The 21,985-nt window shown below is 35.9% G+C and overlaps 1 protein-coding gene across 2 annotated transcripts in view; it reads left to right on the top strand.

The window, feature by feature from the left end:
• The first annotated feature begins 1,061 nt into the window (after positions 1 to 1,061).
• The window catches only part of LOC104893420 (hypothetical protein), a 35,652-nt gene continuing 14,728 nt past the window's right edge, over positions 1,062 to 21,985 (top strand). Inside the window, exons 1-11 of one of the 2 annotated variants that reach the window (XM_010679528.4) lie at positions 1,062 to 1,388; positions 1,614 to 1,702; positions 6,258 to 6,381; positions 14,157 to 14,813; positions 15,234 to 15,602; positions 15,669 to 15,773; positions 17,936 to 18,118; positions 19,122 to 19,263; positions 19,338 to 19,513; positions 19,648 to 19,733; positions 21,553 to 21,601. In XM_010679528.4, the coding sequence (XP_010677830.1) occupies positions 1,314 to 1,388; positions 1,614 to 1,702; positions 6,258 to 6,381; positions 14,157 to 14,813; positions 15,234 to 15,602; positions 15,669 to 15,773; positions 17,936 to 18,118; positions 19,122 to 19,263; positions 19,338 to 19,513; positions 19,648 to 19,733; positions 21,553 to 21,601 (2,055 nt within the window). In that variant the 5' untranslated portion in view covers positions 1,062 to 1,313. Of the gene's footprint in view, positions 1,389 to 1,613; positions 1,703 to 6,257; positions 6,382 to 14,156; positions 14,814 to 15,233; positions 15,603 to 15,668; positions 15,774 to 17,935; positions 18,119 to 19,121; positions 19,264 to 19,337; positions 19,514 to 19,647; positions 19,734 to 21,552; positions 21,602 to 21,985 lie in introns of those variants that run through there. The other variant, XM_048644667.2, reaches the window with a different exon arrangement.

Here is a 21,985-nt window from a genome sequence, read left to right as displayed (position 1 = left end):
TCATTAAGGTTAATTAGGATTAATGACTAACGGAGTTAACAACCGTTAGTCATGAAAGTGAATTTGGATGTATTATCATGAAAATGAGTGGTAACTGGTGAATTTAGAAAAATGCGAGGGTATCTTGTGAATTTTCTTTAAACTTGGAGGTACTTGCATTGGTTAAAAAATCGTTTTTGTTATAATTATTCATCTGTATTTGTTTACCTCTATTTGTTTAAATTCTATTTTTATTCCACACCTGAACCAAAGAACTTTGTAATTCTTCCCAATTCAATAAAACGGGTCTTACAATAATGTAGATAAAACCACTTTTTATCCTAATTAGCATTTGGAGAGTTTAAGGGGGCGTTTGGTTGAGGGGCTTCAAGAAAGGGTAAGGGAAACAAGTCTCTTGATTCCCTTTGTTGAAGTTTGTTGGGTCCTTTTAATCATTCTCTTTACCCCTTCCTTTCCCCCGAAGTCCTCTACATCCATTCCCCACACCCCCTAGAGTTTCACTTACCCTTTCCCTCATGCTACTCTATGGTCATCTTGACTCATTATTGACCACCACTCAAGCCACCACAACCACCACTCATGCCACTGAACCACCACTGCAACCACCCTGCGACACATCAAACCCGACCACCATCCAACCACCCCGTGACATATCAAACCACCATGAAACCAACACCCACCTTAAAGTTAGAGGGAGTTTAATTAGGGTTAATGAGTAACAGAGTTAACAATCATTAGTCATTAAGGTTAATTAGGATTAATGACTAACGGAGTTAACAACTGTTAGTCATGAAAGTGAATTTGGATGTATTATCATGAAAATGAGTGGTAACTGGTGAATTTCGAAAAATGCGGGGTATCTCGTGAATTTTCTTTAAACTTGGAGGTACTTGGTTAAAAAATCGTTTTTGTTATAATTATTCATCTGTATTTGTTTACCTCTATTTGTTTAAATTCTATTTTTATTCCACACCTGAACCAAAGAACTTTGTAATTCTTCCCAATTCAATAAAACAGGTCTTACAATAATGTAGATAAAACCACTTTTATCCTAATTAGCATTTGGAGAGTAAAGGGTTTTGAGGACATGAAAACGGAGTCCACCTCTATAGGAGAGAGAGAGTAAAAGAGGCGGAAAGAAGCAAAGCACGGTGTGTTCTGTTCTTCATACTTCCTCCATCGGAAGTGCGCAACACACACACAAGTACACAACAAACATCTGCAAGTCTTGCACTTACTTCCTAAAACCCTACTCTTTTTCTTCAACACATCTCACTCCTTCATCTCTGCTTCTAAGATCCCAATCTCTCAACATGGTTCGACCCGAACCCTGTGTTCTCTTCGCCCAAACCTTCGTCCATCCTCAATTGGATGAATACGTTGATGAAGTAATTCCTCTTTTTTTTTTTTTTTATAATTTATGTATTCTATCTTACATTGCATCCGAATGCGATTTTTAATGTAATTCCTCTTTGTTTCGTTTGATTTTGTGGGATTTGGGGATTAATTTGTGGGTTACTATCAAATAATTAGCTTCTCTTTTTTTTCAATGGTGAATATTGGACTGATTTTATGGATGTTAAATTTGTTGTGCTATAAACCCCTTTTTTCAGGTTATATTTGCTGAGCCAATTGTGATAACTGCTTGTGAGTTTTTGGAGCAAAATGCATCTTCAGCTTCTGCTGCTGTTACTCTTCTCGGGTATTTTAGTTGCTCTAATTGCTTTCATTACCCGTTTCTTTGTTTTGCTCGCGTAAATTAGTTGAACTTCTAGGATGTTATCGTAATGTGGCAATTGTGTTTGTTTCATGTAATTTGGAAATAAGATAAGAGTATGACATTGGTGCGGAGGGTTTTGTTTTTTAGTTTGTTTTTTGGGTTAGGGTTTATAATTGAAAGGAAAAATATCGGTATGCTGTATTTGCGTCGAAGTTGCTTATCCGGATGTAGAACTATATTGTCTGTATCCCTCTTTTTTTTTCTAGTTAGTGCATATGAAGTTGTTGAGGTGTTTTCGGCTTTGACGAAGTTTGCTTTTTGAGTCTGGGGATAAAGATAACAGTGATGGCAGCTTAGATTTTGATGTATGTGGGTACAATTTCAAGAAAAGGAATCACTTTGAAAAGCACAGAAGCCCACACAAGATGCAGGCAACTGGTTAAGGAGATGCTTTAGTTGGATTTGGAAATTTGTGAGTATGTGTCATGATAGCTGCATAAGGAATTCTGGTGGGTTTTTGTTCTAAAATGAACAGTGAAACCAATAATGTTCAAGCGGATAATTTTCATGGGCATGAAGAATCGGTCTTCATACATTACTTTACCCAGAAATTGTCATGGTTATATTTGAACTAGCAATAAGCAATGTGACAACTAAGTTTGGGTGGTGATAGTTTAGCATTTACTAGCCTATGGTTGCATAGTTTTTAAATTTCATCAGAGTGCTAGAGTGCTTAAAGCTTTCAGAAATGATGAGTATTTTGGTACCCCGAGAACAATCTTAGTTTAAAACATTTGACAGTCCAAGCTGTGCAGGATTAATGTTATTGGAAGCATTGGTTTGCCTTAGTGTTAAATCCTACAAAGTAGCTGCTTGTTTAATCTACTTTCTACTCTACAAGGTAGAAAGTATATCACAGTGCCGTTTTGATGGCAAAGTTGTGGGGCATTTGGCTAGAATCAAATTCCTTTGTTTTCCTTAGGTGCCAATTTACTTATGATTATCTACGAAGCATGAAAACCTTTAGGTCCTGAGGTTTCCTTGTTTTCAAAAATTTTCGTCTACAAGCGCAACCGTTTTCATGCTAAATTCAAGCCTGGTAATGGGTGGTGCCTCAAGTTTTCCCGTTTTTTGTACAATTTCATTCCCAAAATATCAGCCATTCTATAAGTAATTAGCCCTTGGATAAATAGGGCCGGTCTTGACTAATCTAGGCACCGGGAAAAGCTAAATATAGGGCTCTTTTATATTATCAATGTTGCTAGTTATTTTTATATTTGTTTTCTGATAATTACAAAAATGTCCCAAAACTTCATAATAGTGGCAATATAATTAGAAGTTGTAGACTTGTAGAGTTGTAGTACTTCCTCCTTTTTTTAACTTTTGTCATATTGACTCAGTGCACCATTGATATGCTTCACTTTGACTTTCTTGTGTTTTTTATATATGCAAGTAATCTTGGTAGATTCATCTCAATATATATATCTTCAAGATATCATGTGTCTGTAATTTTTATTGTACACAATCGCAGTCTTGCAAATTAGAAATTACAATGGAGGATGTATTATGTTCATAAGCCTTCATAAGACAATTGGATAACTTCCAAAGAAAGGGAAAATAACTTTTAATAGATCTTCCATGATCCTCTTGCCACACAACTCGTGAACCTGCCAAGCAAAAAGGGTACACATTATTCCAAATGTTGAGAGAGAGGGAAAGAAAACTTGTGTATAGAGCTCCATGATTTATAGGTTGATATTGAATTGTTGATGATGAGTAAAGTACTTCAACTAAAGAATTAGGTGTAATGATTGAATGATAAATTGTCCCAATGGTGTAAAATATAGGTCCAAAGCAATGACAATAACCTAGAATTGGCAAAAATGGGAAGGAAAAAGAAACTTTATGTATATGCTCCTCGATTTTGAGGGAGAAATGATACTCTTAAGTATCCTTTGTCGTGTTCATGTTGAACTGACATCAAAGTTTCAACGCTACTATTAGGTAGTTGTAGTTTTGATCAAAGAAATTAGCTCATTTAATTGAATTACATGCAGCCTTATATAAATAATAGCAAAGTCAATGCAAGATAGAAGCTGAAAATAAAGTAGAAAAACACTAGGAAGAGGATTTTAAATGTCAAATATTTTCATTTCTATATTAGCTATAATGCGTAAAGTACTATAACCAGGATGTAGATTGAATGATAAATCAACCCAATATTGTAATTTATAGGCCCAAAGCAACAAAATCGACCAATGACTGCCAAAAAATAAGGAAAGGGGGAACTTTATGTACATCCTTAGTTTTGAGGGAGAAATGACGCTCTAAGCATCCCTCCTGTTTTTTATGTTGCTACAATACTAAAGTTTAAACATCACTATTAGGTGATTTTGATTAGAGAAATTAACATATTTTAAGGAAAATTTTACAAAAAATAAAGATATCTTACAAAAATAAAAATATCTGGCAAAAGAAGACCCTATAAAGATTTTTTTTCCAGGAGCAACCTTGTCTCTTTTCCAGCATTGACCTAGTATTTTCGGGCATTGACTTAATAAAACCAAACTTGTGCATGACAAGTGATTCACATTTCTTATGTTTCAACCTCATTCTCTCTATTTTTCAGTGTTGACTCCATCGGTATATATTGAGATAATGGAGGGAAATGGGGTTTAAACATAAGCGATGTAGGTCACTTGTCATGCACATGTTAGGTTTTATTGAGTCGACGCAGGAAAATACTTGGTCGATGGCGAAAAATGGGTGAAGGTTCATCGCCAATTTTTTTAAGGTCTTCTTCTGTTAGTTTTTTTAAAAAAGGTTGTTTCTCGTGAAAGCTTGTATTTAAAAGGTTGCTTCTAACATATTCAATTGAATTACATACAACATAATATTGAAAAAATTGCAAACTAATCTTTACTCAAGATTTTTTACTAAACCACTTATCATGCTCCTAGAAGTCAAGTAGACTACCTAGATATAGAAGAAAAGAGATGGACTCACCCATAGATAGAGAAATAAGAGATCACCTAAGTATAACCAATCATGATTTCGGCAAGATGACTGTCCTTTCAATGAAGATCACCATTGAGATTGAGCCAAAGTTGGACCTTTTTTTGAGTTTGATGATATCTTCTCTTTTTTTATCAATAGTTAGGAGACCATGTGATGAAACAAAGTGAAACAAAAGAGATTAAATTACTCAATCGAAGAAGAGAAAAGCATCCGTCACGACTCACCTCAACAATGCGATTTTTCTTGTTTTGACATAAATTGATGACGGTCCATCCTTATATTAGCATTCCTTCCAAGTTAGAGTTAACTTCTTTTTTTTCGCGATGTAATTTGGTTGACTTGCTTCAGCCTTCACGCCAAAATTCCCACGATTTATTTTACTTCTTTCCTTCGGTTTTTGGCTAACAGTTTTTAATTAATGGGTTCCTATGAGGTTGGCCCTGCCTTCTATTTGATGCCTAGGCCTAAATTGTGTTACGTAGTTAGCTCTCTCGAGGGTCATGGATTCATGGCGGCTAGGACTTTGAAAAGTTGCTTGATTTTGTAGATTGAGAGTGTGTTTTTTCCCCCTTAAAAAATGAGATAATTCTGGAAAAATAAGGTGAAGAGAATGCATCGCAAAAGGAATTGATATTATACATATAGTTAGAATTAATGAAAGCATCAAATGAAAAACATAAATGTTAAGTTTGTTTGGCAATGCATGATGCCTCAGATGACTCAACTACGTGGTTTTCATTTTCAACCAAGGAAAATAGTTATAGGTGGAAAGGGAAAATATTAAAATGTTCTATTTTAAGCTTCTTTGCTTGGGATAGGGTACCAAGTTTCCATGCAAGTGGTAGAAGTTTCTTAAGATTTAAGTTTCATACATCAAGATTACTCCCACCATTTTATACCATCAATCTGTAGAGTTGCATAGTAAGGTCTTAATTGTCGTTTTATTGGTACTAAAACACGAGTAGTAATGTTTAACTGGTATTTTAAACAGATAATTAATATGGCGTTTGAAATTAATATGACAAATTGTGTGGAATAAGAAATATCGACTATCTGGTAGATATGAAATGCAGGGCAAGAGAGCGCTTATTTATTTAACTTTCTCGAAGCTAAGATCTGACTTTCAGAGTAATAAGAAATATAGAAAACCAGAAAAGAGAGATTTTGAGAGGTAAAAACTAACAGAAAGATGTTGAGGTGAATGTTAATGAAAGATATACTGTGCATTTAACTGATATCTCATTGGTTAGATCAATTTAAAATATTTTTGTTGATGATTTTTTCACATGTATTGACCTAGTCAAAAAGCTGTCTTCTGGTGCATGTATGTCATAATTAATCACAAATTCAATTTGCTTTTAAATCTAGCTATCTTTTCTTTATTTTCTTAATGACTATTTTTACTTCTAAATTAGTCCTGAACTGTGATGATGTCATACATATTTGATTTCTTGTATGTTTCCCGTTTAAACTCTGATAGGGAAGATTTGCATTACCTTCTTTCTCGTAATTTTTTCAGGGCTACTTTACCTCCTTCATTTGCTTTGGAGGTATTTGTTCAATGTGAAGGAGAAGCAAGATTTAGGCGTCTTTGCCAACCATTTCTATATTCACATTCTTCATCCAATGTGCTTGAAGTTGAGGTAATTAATGTTTTATGCTCTATATATATGTCTTTCTAAATGATTATCCGTAGACATTGTTATACCTAATGTCATTCATCTTCCTCCCATAAAAAGCTGTGTTCATGGATCCAATAGTCAAATTCCTTTGGAAAAGTGATGGGGTTTGACTCAAATATCGAAGATGCGGTGATTACGACATTAAGTTTACAATTTAAACAAAACATGAAGAGCCCTAAAAAGAGTATTCTACAAAAGATGCTCATGACTTTGCTAAATAGCTAATTATGTACAAATTAATGGGTGGCTGAAAGTGGTTTAACATTGCCTTAGTGGTATATTAGACGTCATTATGTTTTTAAACCACGGGAGTGGAATAATGATTACAATGCAGCTTGAGATTTATTGCTAAATAGCGAATTTTGTACAATTTGAAGGCTCGCTGAAAGAGTGAATATTTGCGACAAGAAATGAATCCTAATTTTAGCTTATGAAAGAGCTTGCCCTTGTGGGGTATAATTCATTGTCATGCTTTACAAATCACATTTATGAGTTTGAGATATATTTCATAAGGATCACACTTTTTTATGCTATAGAAATTGAATCAACCTTATGTCTTCATATAATGTGGGAAAAAACATTATTTCTAAATTAGTATATGTGATCCTTGTGGTGTATAAATTTATTGTTTCTCCCTTTTATCTTATTTTGGTAGTGTTTTGTAGGTGAACTAAAACCTCCCTTTCTATTTCATATTGTAATTTTTTTAGTGTTCCACCAAAATCAATCTATTGGTCTTGCTTGTATCTTTGAATAAGTAGAGTTAAATAGTCTTGCATAGTGGGTAGAATTTGTTCATTACTGATTACCCTTAGCCACAATATTGAAAAAAGAAGAAACTAGATGTTGTTGTCCTCAAGTAATTTGTATGATGTTTTCATTATAGATTTGTGTGTAAGTCTAGGTCTAAATATTGGAGTTTGTTAACCTTCACGTGGAGTGTAACACATTTTTTTTGGGACGTGATATTGCTACCGAATGTAATGCAATTATTCGCGAGGCTAGCAAATGGAAAAGTGTCAAATTTGGAAAGTATTTATTTGCCTTCAGAATAAGGACTATTTGGTTCAAGAGATTAAAGTTTTTTTTTTTTTTTTTTACAATTTCTTTTTCTTGATATGATTATAATTGTTTTCTTTACTTAAGGAAATCCATAAAAAGCTATTTGAATAAAATTATAAGGAAAAAAGTTCAACATTTGTCATACTAATTAAAGAACAACATGAAATACCAAGAAAGAAAATGAAAAGACATGGAGATGGGGATGTAATGAACTGATAATTTGAGCAGAAATATTAAGGAAGAAGATGATGATCTTTGATTGATAATTATGGAAATAACAGTAGAAAAAAGTTTATCAAGTTTTCGAGTGACTTGACACACTCCCAAAGCTAACAACTAAAATGAACTCTCCAATATTTTTCTTGATGATCTTTTCTCTCCCTAATCTCCTCTATTTATAGAGATACTTCCTCCCTAACTCCTTAGCTTATTCTTCAAGCTACTACTAAAACTAACTAATTATTACAATACCAAAAATACCCCTCTCCCTAGGTTGATTCATTACATTACCGGCCGCCCAAACATTCACCTTGTCCTCAAGGTGGATAGAAATTGGCACTCAATTCCCGGTCTAGGCAGTAGTGGTTAGTGTCATCTTCAAAGTACAGTTGGCCCTCCTTGTTGGGAGTGGAATGTAGCAGCTTCAGTGGCTTGCCCATGGTAGAAACATCCAGCAACTTATCAAGGGGAAGGGTCTGTTTATGAGTGAAGTGGGTAGAATATGAAGTTGAAGGAGGAGTGTGTGAGTTGCAAAAAATCGAAAAGAAATTAGGGGTGAAGGTTGTGACGGTGTTAGCACACAATTGGGTGGGAACAATAACAGTTAGGTTGGAAGGGTTGAGTTTTAAAACTTGGGGTAACGGACCAAGATAAGGGTCACAAAGCCCACAGACTAGCTCAGTCCCATTTAAATCACAAGTGGAAAACTGGGTGGGCTTAGTAAGGATGGGTAGGTTTAAAGTGGACCTTACCTCACTTATAGTAATTGAGTCCCTTTTTTGCTTCTTTTTATTCCCACGTGACAGATGTCTCCTTTGACTTTCATAATTGTTAGCTGGGTTGGTAGGAATGGACTTAGAAATAATAAACCTAGCCACATGCCTTTTCTTATTAATAGAAAAATTGGGCACAAAAGGATCAGGCCCAATTGTTTTAATGAACTTATCAAACCTTAGAATGACCTGAAAATCCATCGCACTTTGCATGCCATGCTCCCTAAAATAGTGGTCCCAGCAGCCTGACTCATTGATGATGTCATCATTATGCCTTTTTACAAGATTGCCCTTAATACCCATTTTTGGATTCTTCTCACCATCTTCAGTCCAGTTGCTCGCATAGTTCATCGCTGGAACCTCCTGGAAGCAGCTTTGAACTTGCCACTCTCCTCCGCCTGGGCCACCACCAGACCCGCACCCCACAAATCCGTCTTTGTCGTCTCTTCCTCTTCTTCTCTTAACCCAAACAAAAATCAGACCACCTGCACAAACATTCAACCCACCAACATAGTCTCCATTACCTCCACCGGTAAATCCTCCAGCGAAGTCATCGGGCCTTCCACAAGATTCTCTTCTGCCACCCTCTTTTCGAAAACTTCTCCACCGTTATGGTTCTGGGCGATGATGTTTCGGCATCCACCGGTTTGTCCTCCTAGCGACCACCTAAACCACCAATGATGCACCCTTCTAGATTCCGCTTCTATTTCTTCTCACCTGAGTGTTGAAAGTCATTGGTGGCTGTTTGCTCGGTTGTTTTCACCACCTCGTTCTCTTCCACCTCTGAATCTTTGTGGATGTCTTCATCCTCCATCTCTTTTCGAATAAGATTCAACTCCCTTTTGAGTGGAGCAACTGCGTCACTAATTATTTTCTTGAGGTCGTTTATTAGGTCTTGCTGAAACTTTTCAAAACCTTTCGTGATAATCTCATTCAAATCTGCAGCGAATTTCTTTGTCTCCTGCGGAGCAAACTCCATTGCAGAATTTTTTTTTTTTTTTTTTTTTTTTTTTTTTTTTTTTTTTTGAAACAGAAAATCAGTACTTAATCTCCTGGAACGAACTGCTCTGATACCATTTGTAATGAACTGATAATTTGAGCAGAAATATTAAGGAAGAAGATGATGATCTTTGATTGATAATTATGGAAATAACAGTAGAAAAAAGTTTATCAAGTTTTCGAGTGACTTGACACACTCCCAAAGCTAACAACTAAAATGAACTCTCCAATATTTTTCTTGATGATCTTTTCTCTCCCTAATCTCCTCTATTTATAGAGATACTTCCTCCCTAACTCCCTAGCTTATTCTTCAAGCTACTACTAAAACTAACTAATTATTACAATACCAAAAATACCCCTCTCCCTAGGTTGATTCATTACAGGGGATATTGTTATAATGCGGGGGTGTTGGAGTCACCACTAAGGAGGTGGGCAGATGGCTCTTATACAATCATCTAGTGACTATTAAGCTTACCTTGCTGAGTATTGTCTCTTACTCCCTCCGTTTCCTAAAGATCTTCCCTCTTTCCGTTTAAGGGTGTTTCCAAAAGATCTTCCCTCTTTTGCTTTATTCCTTATTTGGCAAAACAAATTTCCCTATTTACCCTCTCATGTCACTATCATATGGTCCACCATTACATTATTAATTCAATTTTACTCCCTTTCTCTCTCCTACTTTAATCACACCATGACCCACACAACTTGATTTTCCTTGGTATCTGTAGGAACAGTAAGTGGGAAGATCTTTAGGAAACGGAGGGAGTATTTAATGACTTATGGAGTTGTGGCTATGTGTTCTTCTTGATGTTGATCCTATAAATGTTAATATCTTTCAGTATGGTTTTGAGAGAAAGGGAGGTTCGAGGGAGTATCATGAGTGTTCTCAATATGTGATTGTGGCATTGTTGATTTGCTTCTTGAGGATGTTAAATATATGTTTTGCTGCCTTGCCATTGAGCATGATGTAGTCGAGGCTAGTTTGGTTCTTAGCTTTAATAGATGGTTGGAGGTGTTTTCTTATTAGGTGCAATTCGTCGGTGATACGGTGGTTTTGATCATTTTCTTATTATTTGGACTTTTGTCGAGTTTTATGGGTTTTCATCCCTTTCATTTTTCAGCTAACATGGTCACTCATCCGTATAGAAAATTAAAGTTTTGGTCTTGGGGAATGACTCTGGAGTAAATGGTTGACATGATTCTAGATTTATATGAGGAAATTAAAGTTTTTCAAAGAAAAGATTAGGGCTGGAATGCGGTTTTTGTGGACATCTATATAAATATTATTAAACGGCGTTCCTAAACAAGGAATTGTGCTACGTGGCACTCTCCCTAGGAAGTTTAAGTTCATGTAATCCATGTACAATAAAAAAAATTAGAAATTGCATAGTATGGTCTCCGATCTCGTGACCTCAAGTTCATATATACTAAAGTTTTAACCACTAAACCAAGTTGTATTTAGTGTTATCATTGTAAAGTATAATATTAATAAATGTAATTTTTTCTTACCCGGGGAATAGCCGGGGCCTAATAACTTGTGTATATTAAAAGGGAGTGTATTGATGACATTGTTGAGATGGAGAGGTTAGAGGGGGGAATGTTGACAAATGGTGGGACATAATGCATCATTCCGTTATGAATCCTCCATCGGTGTGTTTGGTAACCATGAATTGGTTTGAAATTCTGGATGAGGGTGAGATGAAGTGTTTGAATGCCAAAAATTTCAAATCATGGAGTCGGCACAAATTCTTAAATTTAGCTGAATAACCTGCAGATAATATATTTGAAATAACCGTATTATATCCTCATATATGAAATTAACCAACCCATAGGATGTTTATCAAACATCATGCTTCATGTTTTACGTCCTAAGTTTTCTTCTTCTGAGTTTTTTTTGGAGATGATCTTCTCTCTCTCTCCCTCTCTCTTTTCCCCTCCAAGTAGTTCGGTTGGATTTGAGAATTGTAAAATTCGCAATATTACCCCAAACACAAGATCTAGAATTGAAATTGATCATTGAACTTTCCACATTTTAAATCCAACATTTGAAATGCAATATGAGTTCCCAAACACAATGTAAAGGAATATTAAATGATGCAAAATGTAGTCTGGTAAGGAGACACAGATGTGGAGTTGGACTCTTTTTTAAGGTTTTCCTTTTGTCCCAATAATTTTGTGCATTTGCAAATGCACATAATGCAAGATAGTGGATAATGAGAAAAAATAAGCGGAAGTGTGGGGTTGGACTTTGGAGGGAGAAATAATAAGCAAAAGTGTGGGGGTGTGAGAGAGATAGTAAGAGGAAGTGCCGAGCATGGACCATGGTATTAAATCGGCTGCATCATCGCACTGTAATGGTTTTCGAGCTTACCGCGTTTGCGACGTAGGGTTGCGACAACTGCAAACCATCCAAATTGCCCGTGAAAGTGGTCCTGCGATCGTTATCATGATCGCTACTGCATTTGAGATGTAAAATCATGTGCGCGAGAGAGATTTGAGAGAAACTTTACTTGAGAAGGCGAGTTTGTAGTGGATTTAGGATAGCTAGTAATGGCAAGTGTGGGGTATAATACTGGATGCAAGAAGTATATACATGTAAGAACGGGAGGAGTCTTAGAGAGTTAGGAGTAGCAGGGGAGTTCTGCATTTCTGGTTGGTTTTCTTTTTGGATGGAGAGGGAGTTTCTTCTTTGTCCATCAGCCACTTCTTTGTAGCTTTTGCCTAGCTGATTCCATGGAGTACATACACTACATACTCGTGTCTTTTGATTAAGGAGGTTTTAGTGAAAAGCTAGTGAATTGATACCATGAAGGTTGCATGATTTACAGCAATTGAAAATTAAAGTTCTCATGCCTTAAATGTGCTTCTGTTATGTAGAATACTTATTGATTAATGGATACAACAATATTTGTTATGTCATTCAGGCATTCAGAAATAATAATTGATAAGAACACTTCATCTACAATACCTTGTTAACTTACTCATCAACGCTGATAAGATCCATGCTAGTAAATGAGAATCCGTCGACTATGTGAAGGAGGTTGGTTCAATCAATGAGGTTTATTATATTATTAGGTCTGAGTTAGCAACTTTGGATGAAACATATATTTATTTCACCTTGCAATAATGCTTCAATCATGTCTACGTTAGTTAGATTCTTAGAATTATCGTCAAGGACACATGAAAATCTTTGAGTTTCACTATTATTCGTGAAGGATCATATCCAATTGGTCATGTCTGTAGTAGTTATGTCCTTAGTTTTCAAAAGCGTGCCTGTGCGCCAGGCGAGGCGCTGGCCAAAGCGCATCCATGAACCCAGGCGAAGAGCACCACGACGGGCGACCTGTGGCGTGCTCTTTTTGCCGCCTTTAGGCGAGGCGCAAGGCGCACCGCCTGGCCGCTTTTAGTGGAGAGGCGCGGAGTAGAGGAGGGAAGAGACTAGATCTGAGTTAGAAAAGTTCAAAAAATCCCAAAAACTTTCAAATTTAGAAGTATATTGGTTTAATTTAGCATTTTCGAGCAAAAGCCCTTTCTTAATTGTAGTAAACTACATCAAATTGAAGTATTAAACCCTAATTACAAATCTGTACTTAGGGAGAAAAACCCTAATTCATGAATTGGTGGCAATCGATGGCCGCCAACTCGTCGGAGGTAACAGAGAATGCCGGCGAGCCAAGCACCATGGTTCCCGGCACCATATCTCTGGTGGTCAGCGGCGGCAAGCACGTCAGTCCTCTCTCTCTCTTGCTTTTCGAACTTCTTCAGTCTTCTCTCTATCTCATCTTCTATCTTTACTCTCTCCTCTTCTTTGATCTTCTTTCTTCACTTCTTTGATTTTTTTCTTTGATAATCTTTGCTCTCTTCTCTTCTAATCTCTTCTGTTCTTCAACCTTCTTCAGGCTTCAACTTTTTTTCCCTTTTCTTTTTAATATTGAATGCTGTATCATTGAAGGAAAGTGGGAAACTTACCCACTCCCTTGGGCCTTGACCCCACTGCTGCTCCCTATGGTAAAAGAGGCATGTGACTTCCACTTTTTTGCTTTTTTCCTTTTCTTTATCCAATGCTGTCAATTCTTTTTGTATTATTTTAACTTTTTTTTAAAGTATATATTTATTTTACTTTTCTTTTACAGAACATATTTATTTTATTTTGAAATGGAACTCATGTGCTAAAAAATTTAATACCACAAAAGCTTAATAATAAAAATAAAAAGTGCGCCTCGTCTATGAGATGCCCTGGCCCTCGCCTTCGCCTTGCGCCTCGGTGCGCCTCGCGCCTTTTAAACTAAGGTTATGTCTTACATGGGAATTTCCTAAAGGAATTGCAAGGTTAAGCAGAGATTCGGTATCAAATCATTGTATGGTTTAGTTCGAATTCTTATGCTTCTACATTGCTTCTACGTGTTTCTGAGTTTTCTGTAGTATTGTTGCTCATGCATTCATTTCTTGATGTGCTTTTCTGGACATTATATTTATTCTTGCAAGAAATGGTGAAGCCTTTTCTTTTGGCTGTTTGTACATGGGTAGGGTAATTGGTACCTGTGAGTTGTGACTACTTCCTTTTTTTGTTCTTAAATTCTATCCCCTTTCGAGTATTTCTTTTATTCTTCCGTAATCCCCATATATTATATCGTCTCTATATTAAAAATGGGCTTCTTTCTACTGATAGATGTTACAATGTGGCAGGCTGTGGTGACTAATCATCTTGTCGTGAGGGGCAGTTATCGCAGCTTAAGCTTGGTTGTATATGGAAACACAGCAGAAGACCTCGGGCAGTTTAATGTTGAATTTGACTTGGACAACTCTGTAACAAATCTTGTTTCTTCTTCCGAGATGAAGCTTGAGGACCTGCCACCTCTATTACATTCTAGAAATCCTAAACATGAGGACACCATTTCCTCTCTGAAGGCATTATCTTCGATGCTCCCGGCAACAGATATTTCTGCTGAGAGGCGACAATTTTTGCAACTTATATTGAAAATATTGGATGTCCCTGACTGTGGTGATTTTTTTCAGAAGATTATGGCTTTAGTTACTTCTGTAGCTGCTTCATTCTTCACAATTGACTTAGCTAGCACTGGAATCACATTTCAAGAGTTGAATTTAGGCGCAGTATTAAATTTCAAAGGAGCTTCTCATGTTTTTACGGAGGCAAAAATAAATCTTCTTGATCTTTGCAAAACATATGTGGAAGCAGGACACATATGTGGCGATTTCTTGGTAGATTGCAGTTTTCTCGAGTCTGAAGCTGAGCTAGCCACTTCTAAGGAGTTGGTGGATATTTTTTTTCAGCACTTCCACTTTGACCGGGAGACAATTGTTGGACATCCTCATATATCACAGGTAAAATATAATTTTTGTATTGCTATGGAGTCTTCTCAATTTGGTAGAAATGTAAGATATTAAGACGGAAAATCTTGCGTGCCATCCTACTCATGTTTTGCTCTAATTTGGTTGATGGAGTAATGTGTTACTTGGAGAATTATTTTTCTACCCTAAAATTTGCTAACGGAAGTTTCTAATTTTGAATTTCTTCTATATACTTTTGGAACTTCAGAAGATAATGTTTATGCTACCACTAGTTATTAGATTAATTTGGAGTCTGAACTTCTTAAGAGATGCCATTTGCTCTCTTCTGTTTGAAGCATAAAATTGGAAGTATTGCACTTGCTTATTTTTCACTACACTATTTCTTGTTAATTATTAGTTATGTTGACATCTGACTAATTAATTTTTCCATGCATTTTTTTCTTGCATATCCAGAGTAATAATGTACTTCTTTGGTTGAGTCTAGCCTTGATACTAAGCTCTGGAAAAGAGAGCTGTTTTCATTATGTAAATGGTGGAGGAATGAAACAGCTTGCACATTTCCTTAGCCATGACATGCAAAACAGTGCAACAGTTACTTTGATGCTGCTTGGAGTTATTGAACAAGCAACTCGTTACTCTGTTGGGTGTGAAGGTTTGTTAGGTTGGTGGCCTCGTGAAAGTGAAGATGTTCCCTCCAGTGTTAGTGAGGGATATAGCCAGTTATTAAAGTTACTGATGCAAAAACAACGACATGATATTGCTGCATTAGTGACTTATATCCTTCATCGGTTGCGGGTCTATGAAGTTGCTTCTAGATATGAGGTACTTTTTCTGGCCTTCAAATGTATTTATGCTACAGGGAGCTCTTCTCATTTTTCTGACTGGCAGTATGCAGTACTCTCCATATTGGGAGGACATTCTGGTGATGGGAATGCTACAACCACGACTTTAAGCATGCTTGTGAATGCTAAGTTACAGCTAAGGAAGCTTTTGGTTAGTTTAGACCTGCTCAGTTATTTTTTGATGTTACTTGGATCAATTTTTCTATCCTAAAATCACTTTTCCCCCCTCCCTTTTGGCTTGTTATGCTGCTTTCGTGTTGGGCTTTGGTTCAAAACATAGATCATCTTTATTTATTATTTTCTGATCTTTAAGTTTATAGTACCTCTGTTTCTTTTGAATCTACACACTTTATGTTTTGGCACTATTCATGAACTTTACTTTGACCAGCTTTGTGATTTATATACAAGGAAAATTGTCAAGTGGGATCTTGTTGGATTTGTCTTTTGCATATATTTTTCACATATCAACTTTTTATAATTTTTATTTGTTCGTAATTAAAGATATTAATGGTCAAAGTTATGCGTTGGCAAGCGTGAATGTCAAACTATATAGATATAAAAGAAATAGAGGTAGTAGGAAATAAGATGTCAAAGTGACTTCTTGACCTACAAACTTGGAAACGGTATGAAAGTTCACATAACGGCTGTCTGTGTATCGTAGTTCAAGGTCTTATTTGTAGGGATGTGGGTTGTGAAGTGAACATGTATTGTAAATTTATTAATCCACCAACAGCATTTCTGGTCTTGTTTTTATAGAACACAGGTTTTTGAATGAACATGAACATCATAATTGACTTAGGTTTATGAATAATACCAAACGAAAAAGATTGCTGAATTGACAAAAGCTAATTGCTAGAGTTAGATAAATGTTTTGATATATTTTCACATGGCGGACTCATGATCAAGGTGTGGAGTTGTGGACAGAGAAACCGACTGTTTCTTTGACATCCTCTCTTGTGATTCATATGACATCAGTTCAACTGTGATTTTATCTCGTGAAAAACAATTCAGTCCTTTGTGTTGTCTCATAGAGAGAGAGAGAGAAAGGGACTGGGAGAAGGGAGAGAGAGAGAGAGAGTTGAAAAACCTTAAGAAAGAGATCAAATAAGATATGCTTAAGGAGGTAAGGTTGCAAAATACAAGCAGTAAAGTAAAAGGAATCAAAAGGAAAAAAATATAATCAATTTTGTATAATACAAGTTGAATTTTCTATTACAAAAAGCAAAAAAAGAAAGGAGAATTGGTAGATGAACAAAGTGAAGAAGTAGACTTTTTTAAGTCTTGTCAATTTTATATATGCAGTGATGATTCATATATGTGGATTGATGACTTTGTTTTTGGTCTTAGAATTTTGAACTGCTAATGTCATTGTTGTGGGATAACTTTCTATTTTGCAACAACTTTTTCCTGCCATTTTTTGCATAATTGTTGAGATGAAATAGTTACCACCCTGACTCTGAGTAATAAAAATAGGCAGAAGTATCTTTAGATAATGTTTATGTTTGTCAGCTTTCTTGTATGAAGTTTTTTGTTTATTTGTTTGGGTTGGTTATATATATAATGGAGGCATATCTTATGCCAGGTTCGATGATTCATGTTTGGACCTGGGTTATCTATCTCTACTTATTCGGATACCATTCTCTATCAAATATTAATATTATCTCTCAAAACCAAAGTTCTAACAAGAAATTAGTTGCTAGCTCTTCTGATTTAGATAGAACACAAAGAAACTCGAAATAATTTAGTAAGTTTATTATTTTAGTTTAGATAAAAAATGCAAGATGAATATACTTTAAAAACCAAATTCAACTTTTTTTTTGAAAGATCCTTTATAAATCCATAAACCGAGTTTTACTGTTCATTTAATGCCACTATACTTGGTGGTTAAGAATAATTTTTGAGTGAAATAGTGATGCCAAATTACCACCTGCTTTTCAAATGCTCTCATTTACTTCCATTTTTGATGGTGGGGACGGGGGGCAGTTGCAGGGGAGGCACTAGGAGGATATAGTTATTTGATCTGTTTATTTTTTGAGTCATGTGCTCAACTAGGATCCTTTTAGCTCTTGGAGGTGTCCACCTGTTTTCCCTGATGACGGCGATTAATTTTCTGTAAAACAACAACAGTTGATTGTAATTGAATTTTTTTATCAAAGAATCAAAAGACATGATCATTCTTCTGGTGGTTCTTGATGACGTAGCATAACTATGTTTTTTACCTTGGCGACCAATGTCTATAAGGTGTAATCTAGTTCTCATGTAATTTTGCATATTCACATCTCGCTTCCCGTTTGTTGACAAATGTAAATGCAGAAATTAATAAACTCATCTGGCTGGGTTGAAGATCCTTCGCCTCTGGCCTGTGCTATCCGATCATCGATGATGTCAGCTTCCGAAGGAGTATCATCGTTCAAAGCAACTGGCAAGCTCATTGCTTCCTCAAGTTGTCGCTTTCTGCATCAGGAAATTGATGCAAAGCTGCTTTCGCTTATGAAGGTATATTTTTCAAGATGGTATTAGTTGAGTTTTGTTTTTATTTTTTATTTTTGAAGTCTGCTACTAGTGGAATTATATAAGCCTAGTGCTTGGAGTTAGGGTATTGAGATTTGAGATTGTGCAAGAATGATGGTCCTCTACCATATTGCTTCATCTTAGAAAAAAAGAAAAGATAATTTAGTCAATAGTCTTACAGTAATTTCTTCAAACACCTGTACTAGTTAATTTATATATCAAGTTAGATTGAATATCTTATATGTAAAGAAGATGCTATGAAAGTAATTGGCTACATTGATTAATGACACCACTTTAAGTATTGATCTCCATTTTGGTTGCTCTTTCAGTACAATAGGCATGTTTGTTTCCTAATACTGACTGAATATGAAGTACCTTACTCTGCCCTTTTCCCAGATTTTTGAGAGAGTAATTTTTAATCAAAGATTGATACCTATGATCTATGCTGGTAGCACTGGTTTTGTGTTCAGTATATTCTTGTTTTATGTATCTTCTTGCAGCATATTATTTTGTTATGCTGCAAACCTAAGTAACTGCTAATGTCATCATATCTTCTTTCTTTTGTGATCCCTGCTGTGTAGAATTCATTGCCAGATGAATGTACAAGAGGTCTAGGTGTCCGCACAAGATCAGAGAAATGAAAATCATAAAAAGAAAGACAAAACAGACATTTCTAGATACTTAATGACTGCAAGCAAAATACTCATGGGAAAATCATCAGAAACCCCAAAGAACATACAAAATCCATTTTTATCAATCCAAATTCATCAATCCCTTCAAATATTTGATTTTTTTTTTTTATCTTCAATATTTCAGTATCATGCTCCCAAGCACGGACATAAATATTCATGGGTGGTTGAAGTTCCAATGTTTTTTGTCCTTCTAGCTCGTTTGCTTGGGTTTACATAGTTTAGTTCTTTTTGACCTTTTTGATTGGGATGATCCAACTTTTTCACGTGATAAATTTGACAGTTTGGTTTATATGTAGGAGAGGGGATTTCTTCCATTGTCAGTTGCATTAATATCGTTGCCAAAGTTGCGGGATGAAAGAGGACATGCTCTTGAATCATTTTTGGATGTGACATCTTCTATTGAAGCCACAATTCTTTCATTTATGTTTTGCCGCTCAGGTTATTGGATGTTACCCCTTTTTTTTCATGTTTATTTGACTTTGTGCTGCTAATGACATGCATATAATTGGCAGGTCTTGTCTTCCTGTTGCAGCATCCTGATCTTTCCTCCACAATCATTCATGCATTTAAGGGGAATGATGAAGTGATTGAATGTATTCCTCTTCGATATGCATCTCTTTTGGTATCTAAAGGGTTCTTTTGCCGTCTACAAGAGGTTGGATTAAATATTGAGATGCATCTCAGAGTTGTAAGTTTCCTTGCTACATATATATGCCTCCTATTACCTTTTCTGTCTTATTGTTGTCTATGTTATTCCCTGTTCATCTTTGGAAAACAGTGGTGGTTGTTCCTAATTTGTTGGTGGTTTTCTGTCCTGATCAGGTTAATGCTGTTGGCCGTTTGCTTACATCGACACCATGTTCAGAGGAACTTCTTTGGGTGTTGTGGGAGCTATGTGGTCTCTCCAGGTAGGCTAGGCTCTGTTAACTTTCCTCTTTTTTCTGAGAATTCTCTTATCTGTTAAATACTATATATATGGGAGCCTGCTCTTAGGAAAAAGTATGAAATGTTCTCTAATGTTCTTTCTGAACCTGTGCATGATCTTGTTATTTTGGGCAAGAGTTCCGTGATGATCCATTTTTAGACTCTGAAAATGGGAAGGCCCGAAGGAAGAACGCTCAATTTGCTAGAGAAGACTTAACCTAATTGTCAAGAAGAATAAGTCTTCATTTCCTTGACAGAGTAACCACTTGGAATAAGGAAATAAGCCCATTGACAAGCAGGAAGAGGATGCCTTGGGAGGTGTAAGATTTATGGGACAAGGCGATTCCAAATATTACTTCAGTCATTTCAATTTGTTTGAAGAAGTGTTCTCAGATGCAGATGAAAAAGGGGTGCCAGTCTTTAAGGCTTAGGAAATAATAATATATATCCTGTTCAGAATTTAGTATGTTAGAATTTCTAGTTCCTGCACTATTTGCCACAGACAAAAGAGGATAAATATTGTTTTCTACCTGCCTCAACTGTCATCTTCTCTTTTGAGCAAAAATTATTAAAAGAGACGGTCTAATTTTAATATAAAAGTAGACCTAGTTACTAAATTAATTAAACTAGTCATCAAATGAAATTAACCTACTCACTATTGGGCTAATTATCTTTTAATATTGGGCTTACCATTGCCTAATTTTAATTTAAAAATAGGCGGCCTCTTACACGACAAACTCCTCTTTTGAGTTTCAACTCACAACCCCTAGTTTCCACTTTCCATTCCCTTTACAATCTCCCAATCGTTATTTATTTTTAATTTCTGTGTAAGCTTGCCCAGCCGACCATATCTCTCTTTAGAAGGGTAACTGGGAACTAGGGGAGCCTATGCTCCCATGAGACCCCTTGGCATACCAGCCTTTCCTCTATGTGGATGAGAGACACCTAAATGGAACTTATGAAATGTTTATAGCTGAAATATCATGGAAGAATGTAAAAGTTCATTCATGTGAAAAGATAGTTAGAGAAGAAATGCTTTAAATAGAGAAGATTAGTGAAAGGGAAATTATCATGATTATTGTTGAGGGCTTCATGTAGTTTATTTTGTACTCTCTGAGATAACAAGCCTCCCGTAAGCTTTTGTTTTTCAATCTATTATTCTATTCTCCAGAATTTCCAATCAAATTAGTATTCTTCTATTAACTTCTGTCTTAGCTTTGTCGATTCATAGCATGGACTCGTATACATTTCAGGATGATGCAATGAAACCAATCGTATAAGCTCTTTCTTTAAGCAAATGATTAATTACTCCTGATCTTCCACTTCATAGGCAATCTGTGCTAGAGACCTGGTCCTGGTTTGAAGTGGGTGTTCTTGCTTCCTATATATATGTTTATTTCTTATCTGGTTGGATTGTATCAAGGACACATGGGTTAGTGTTCCTATAGTGATTAATTAATTTTTGAATCTTTACATGATTGAAAGGGGGGGGGGGGGGGAGTACTAAAGATGATGAAATGGGAAATAATATTACCTCTTGACGAGTTTCTGTTTCACGCCTGCAAGTTTCAGTAAATTTTCTTGATGATATTTTAGTAGAATCCCAAACTAGTTTACATATGGACGAGGCATTAGCCTGTAATTGTATTCTTGGAGATTATGAGCCAGAAGGTGTACTATTCAGCATGTCCTCGAGAAGGGACCAAAAGAGCTTCACATTTATCCTATTTACTTTGTATCTTTCTTATCCGCTACCAGTTGCTTCCCTATCTGTTTCTCCTCACATGTGCAAGTTATATGCAGGTCTGATGGTGGTCGTCAAGCAGTACTGGCTCTCGCACACTTCCCAGAGGTATGGAGGACTATCTTGCAGTAGAAGTATCTGTAATTTGTAATCATTCTGTTGGAGCTGGACTTGTGCTCCTTCTCAGACATGTAATATTGGATAGGATTGGAGATTAAAATTTAGTTTTGGTATTACTGTTGCACTGTTTGGATTATTTCCAAAAAGCCATGTGGCTCCTTGGGTCAAAACAACGTTCAATACAAAATATACATGTAATCACTGTCAAGTCTTCAATTCCCTATTTGCTTTTAAATACTCTTTCTTACTGTATCTATGTCAGGATTTTGATACAAAATTTTCCTTGATAAACTGACTTTGGGACATTAGATTTATCCTCTAGCAAAGGGTTCCAGTATGAGTGTGTCAAGTCAACACTACCAATCAGGATTG

The sequence above is a fragment of the Beta vulgaris genome, chromosome 5, assembly GCF_026745355.1.
Source record: "Beta vulgaris subsp. vulgaris cultivar EL10 chromosome 5, EL10.2, whole genome shotgun sequence".
Lineage (NCBI taxonomy): Eukaryota > Viridiplantae > Streptophyta > Magnoliopsida > Caryophyllales > Amaranthaceae > Beta > Beta vulgaris.
Note: the sequence above shows the minus strand (reverse complement) of the source record. Positions and strands in the feature narration are given on the sequence as shown.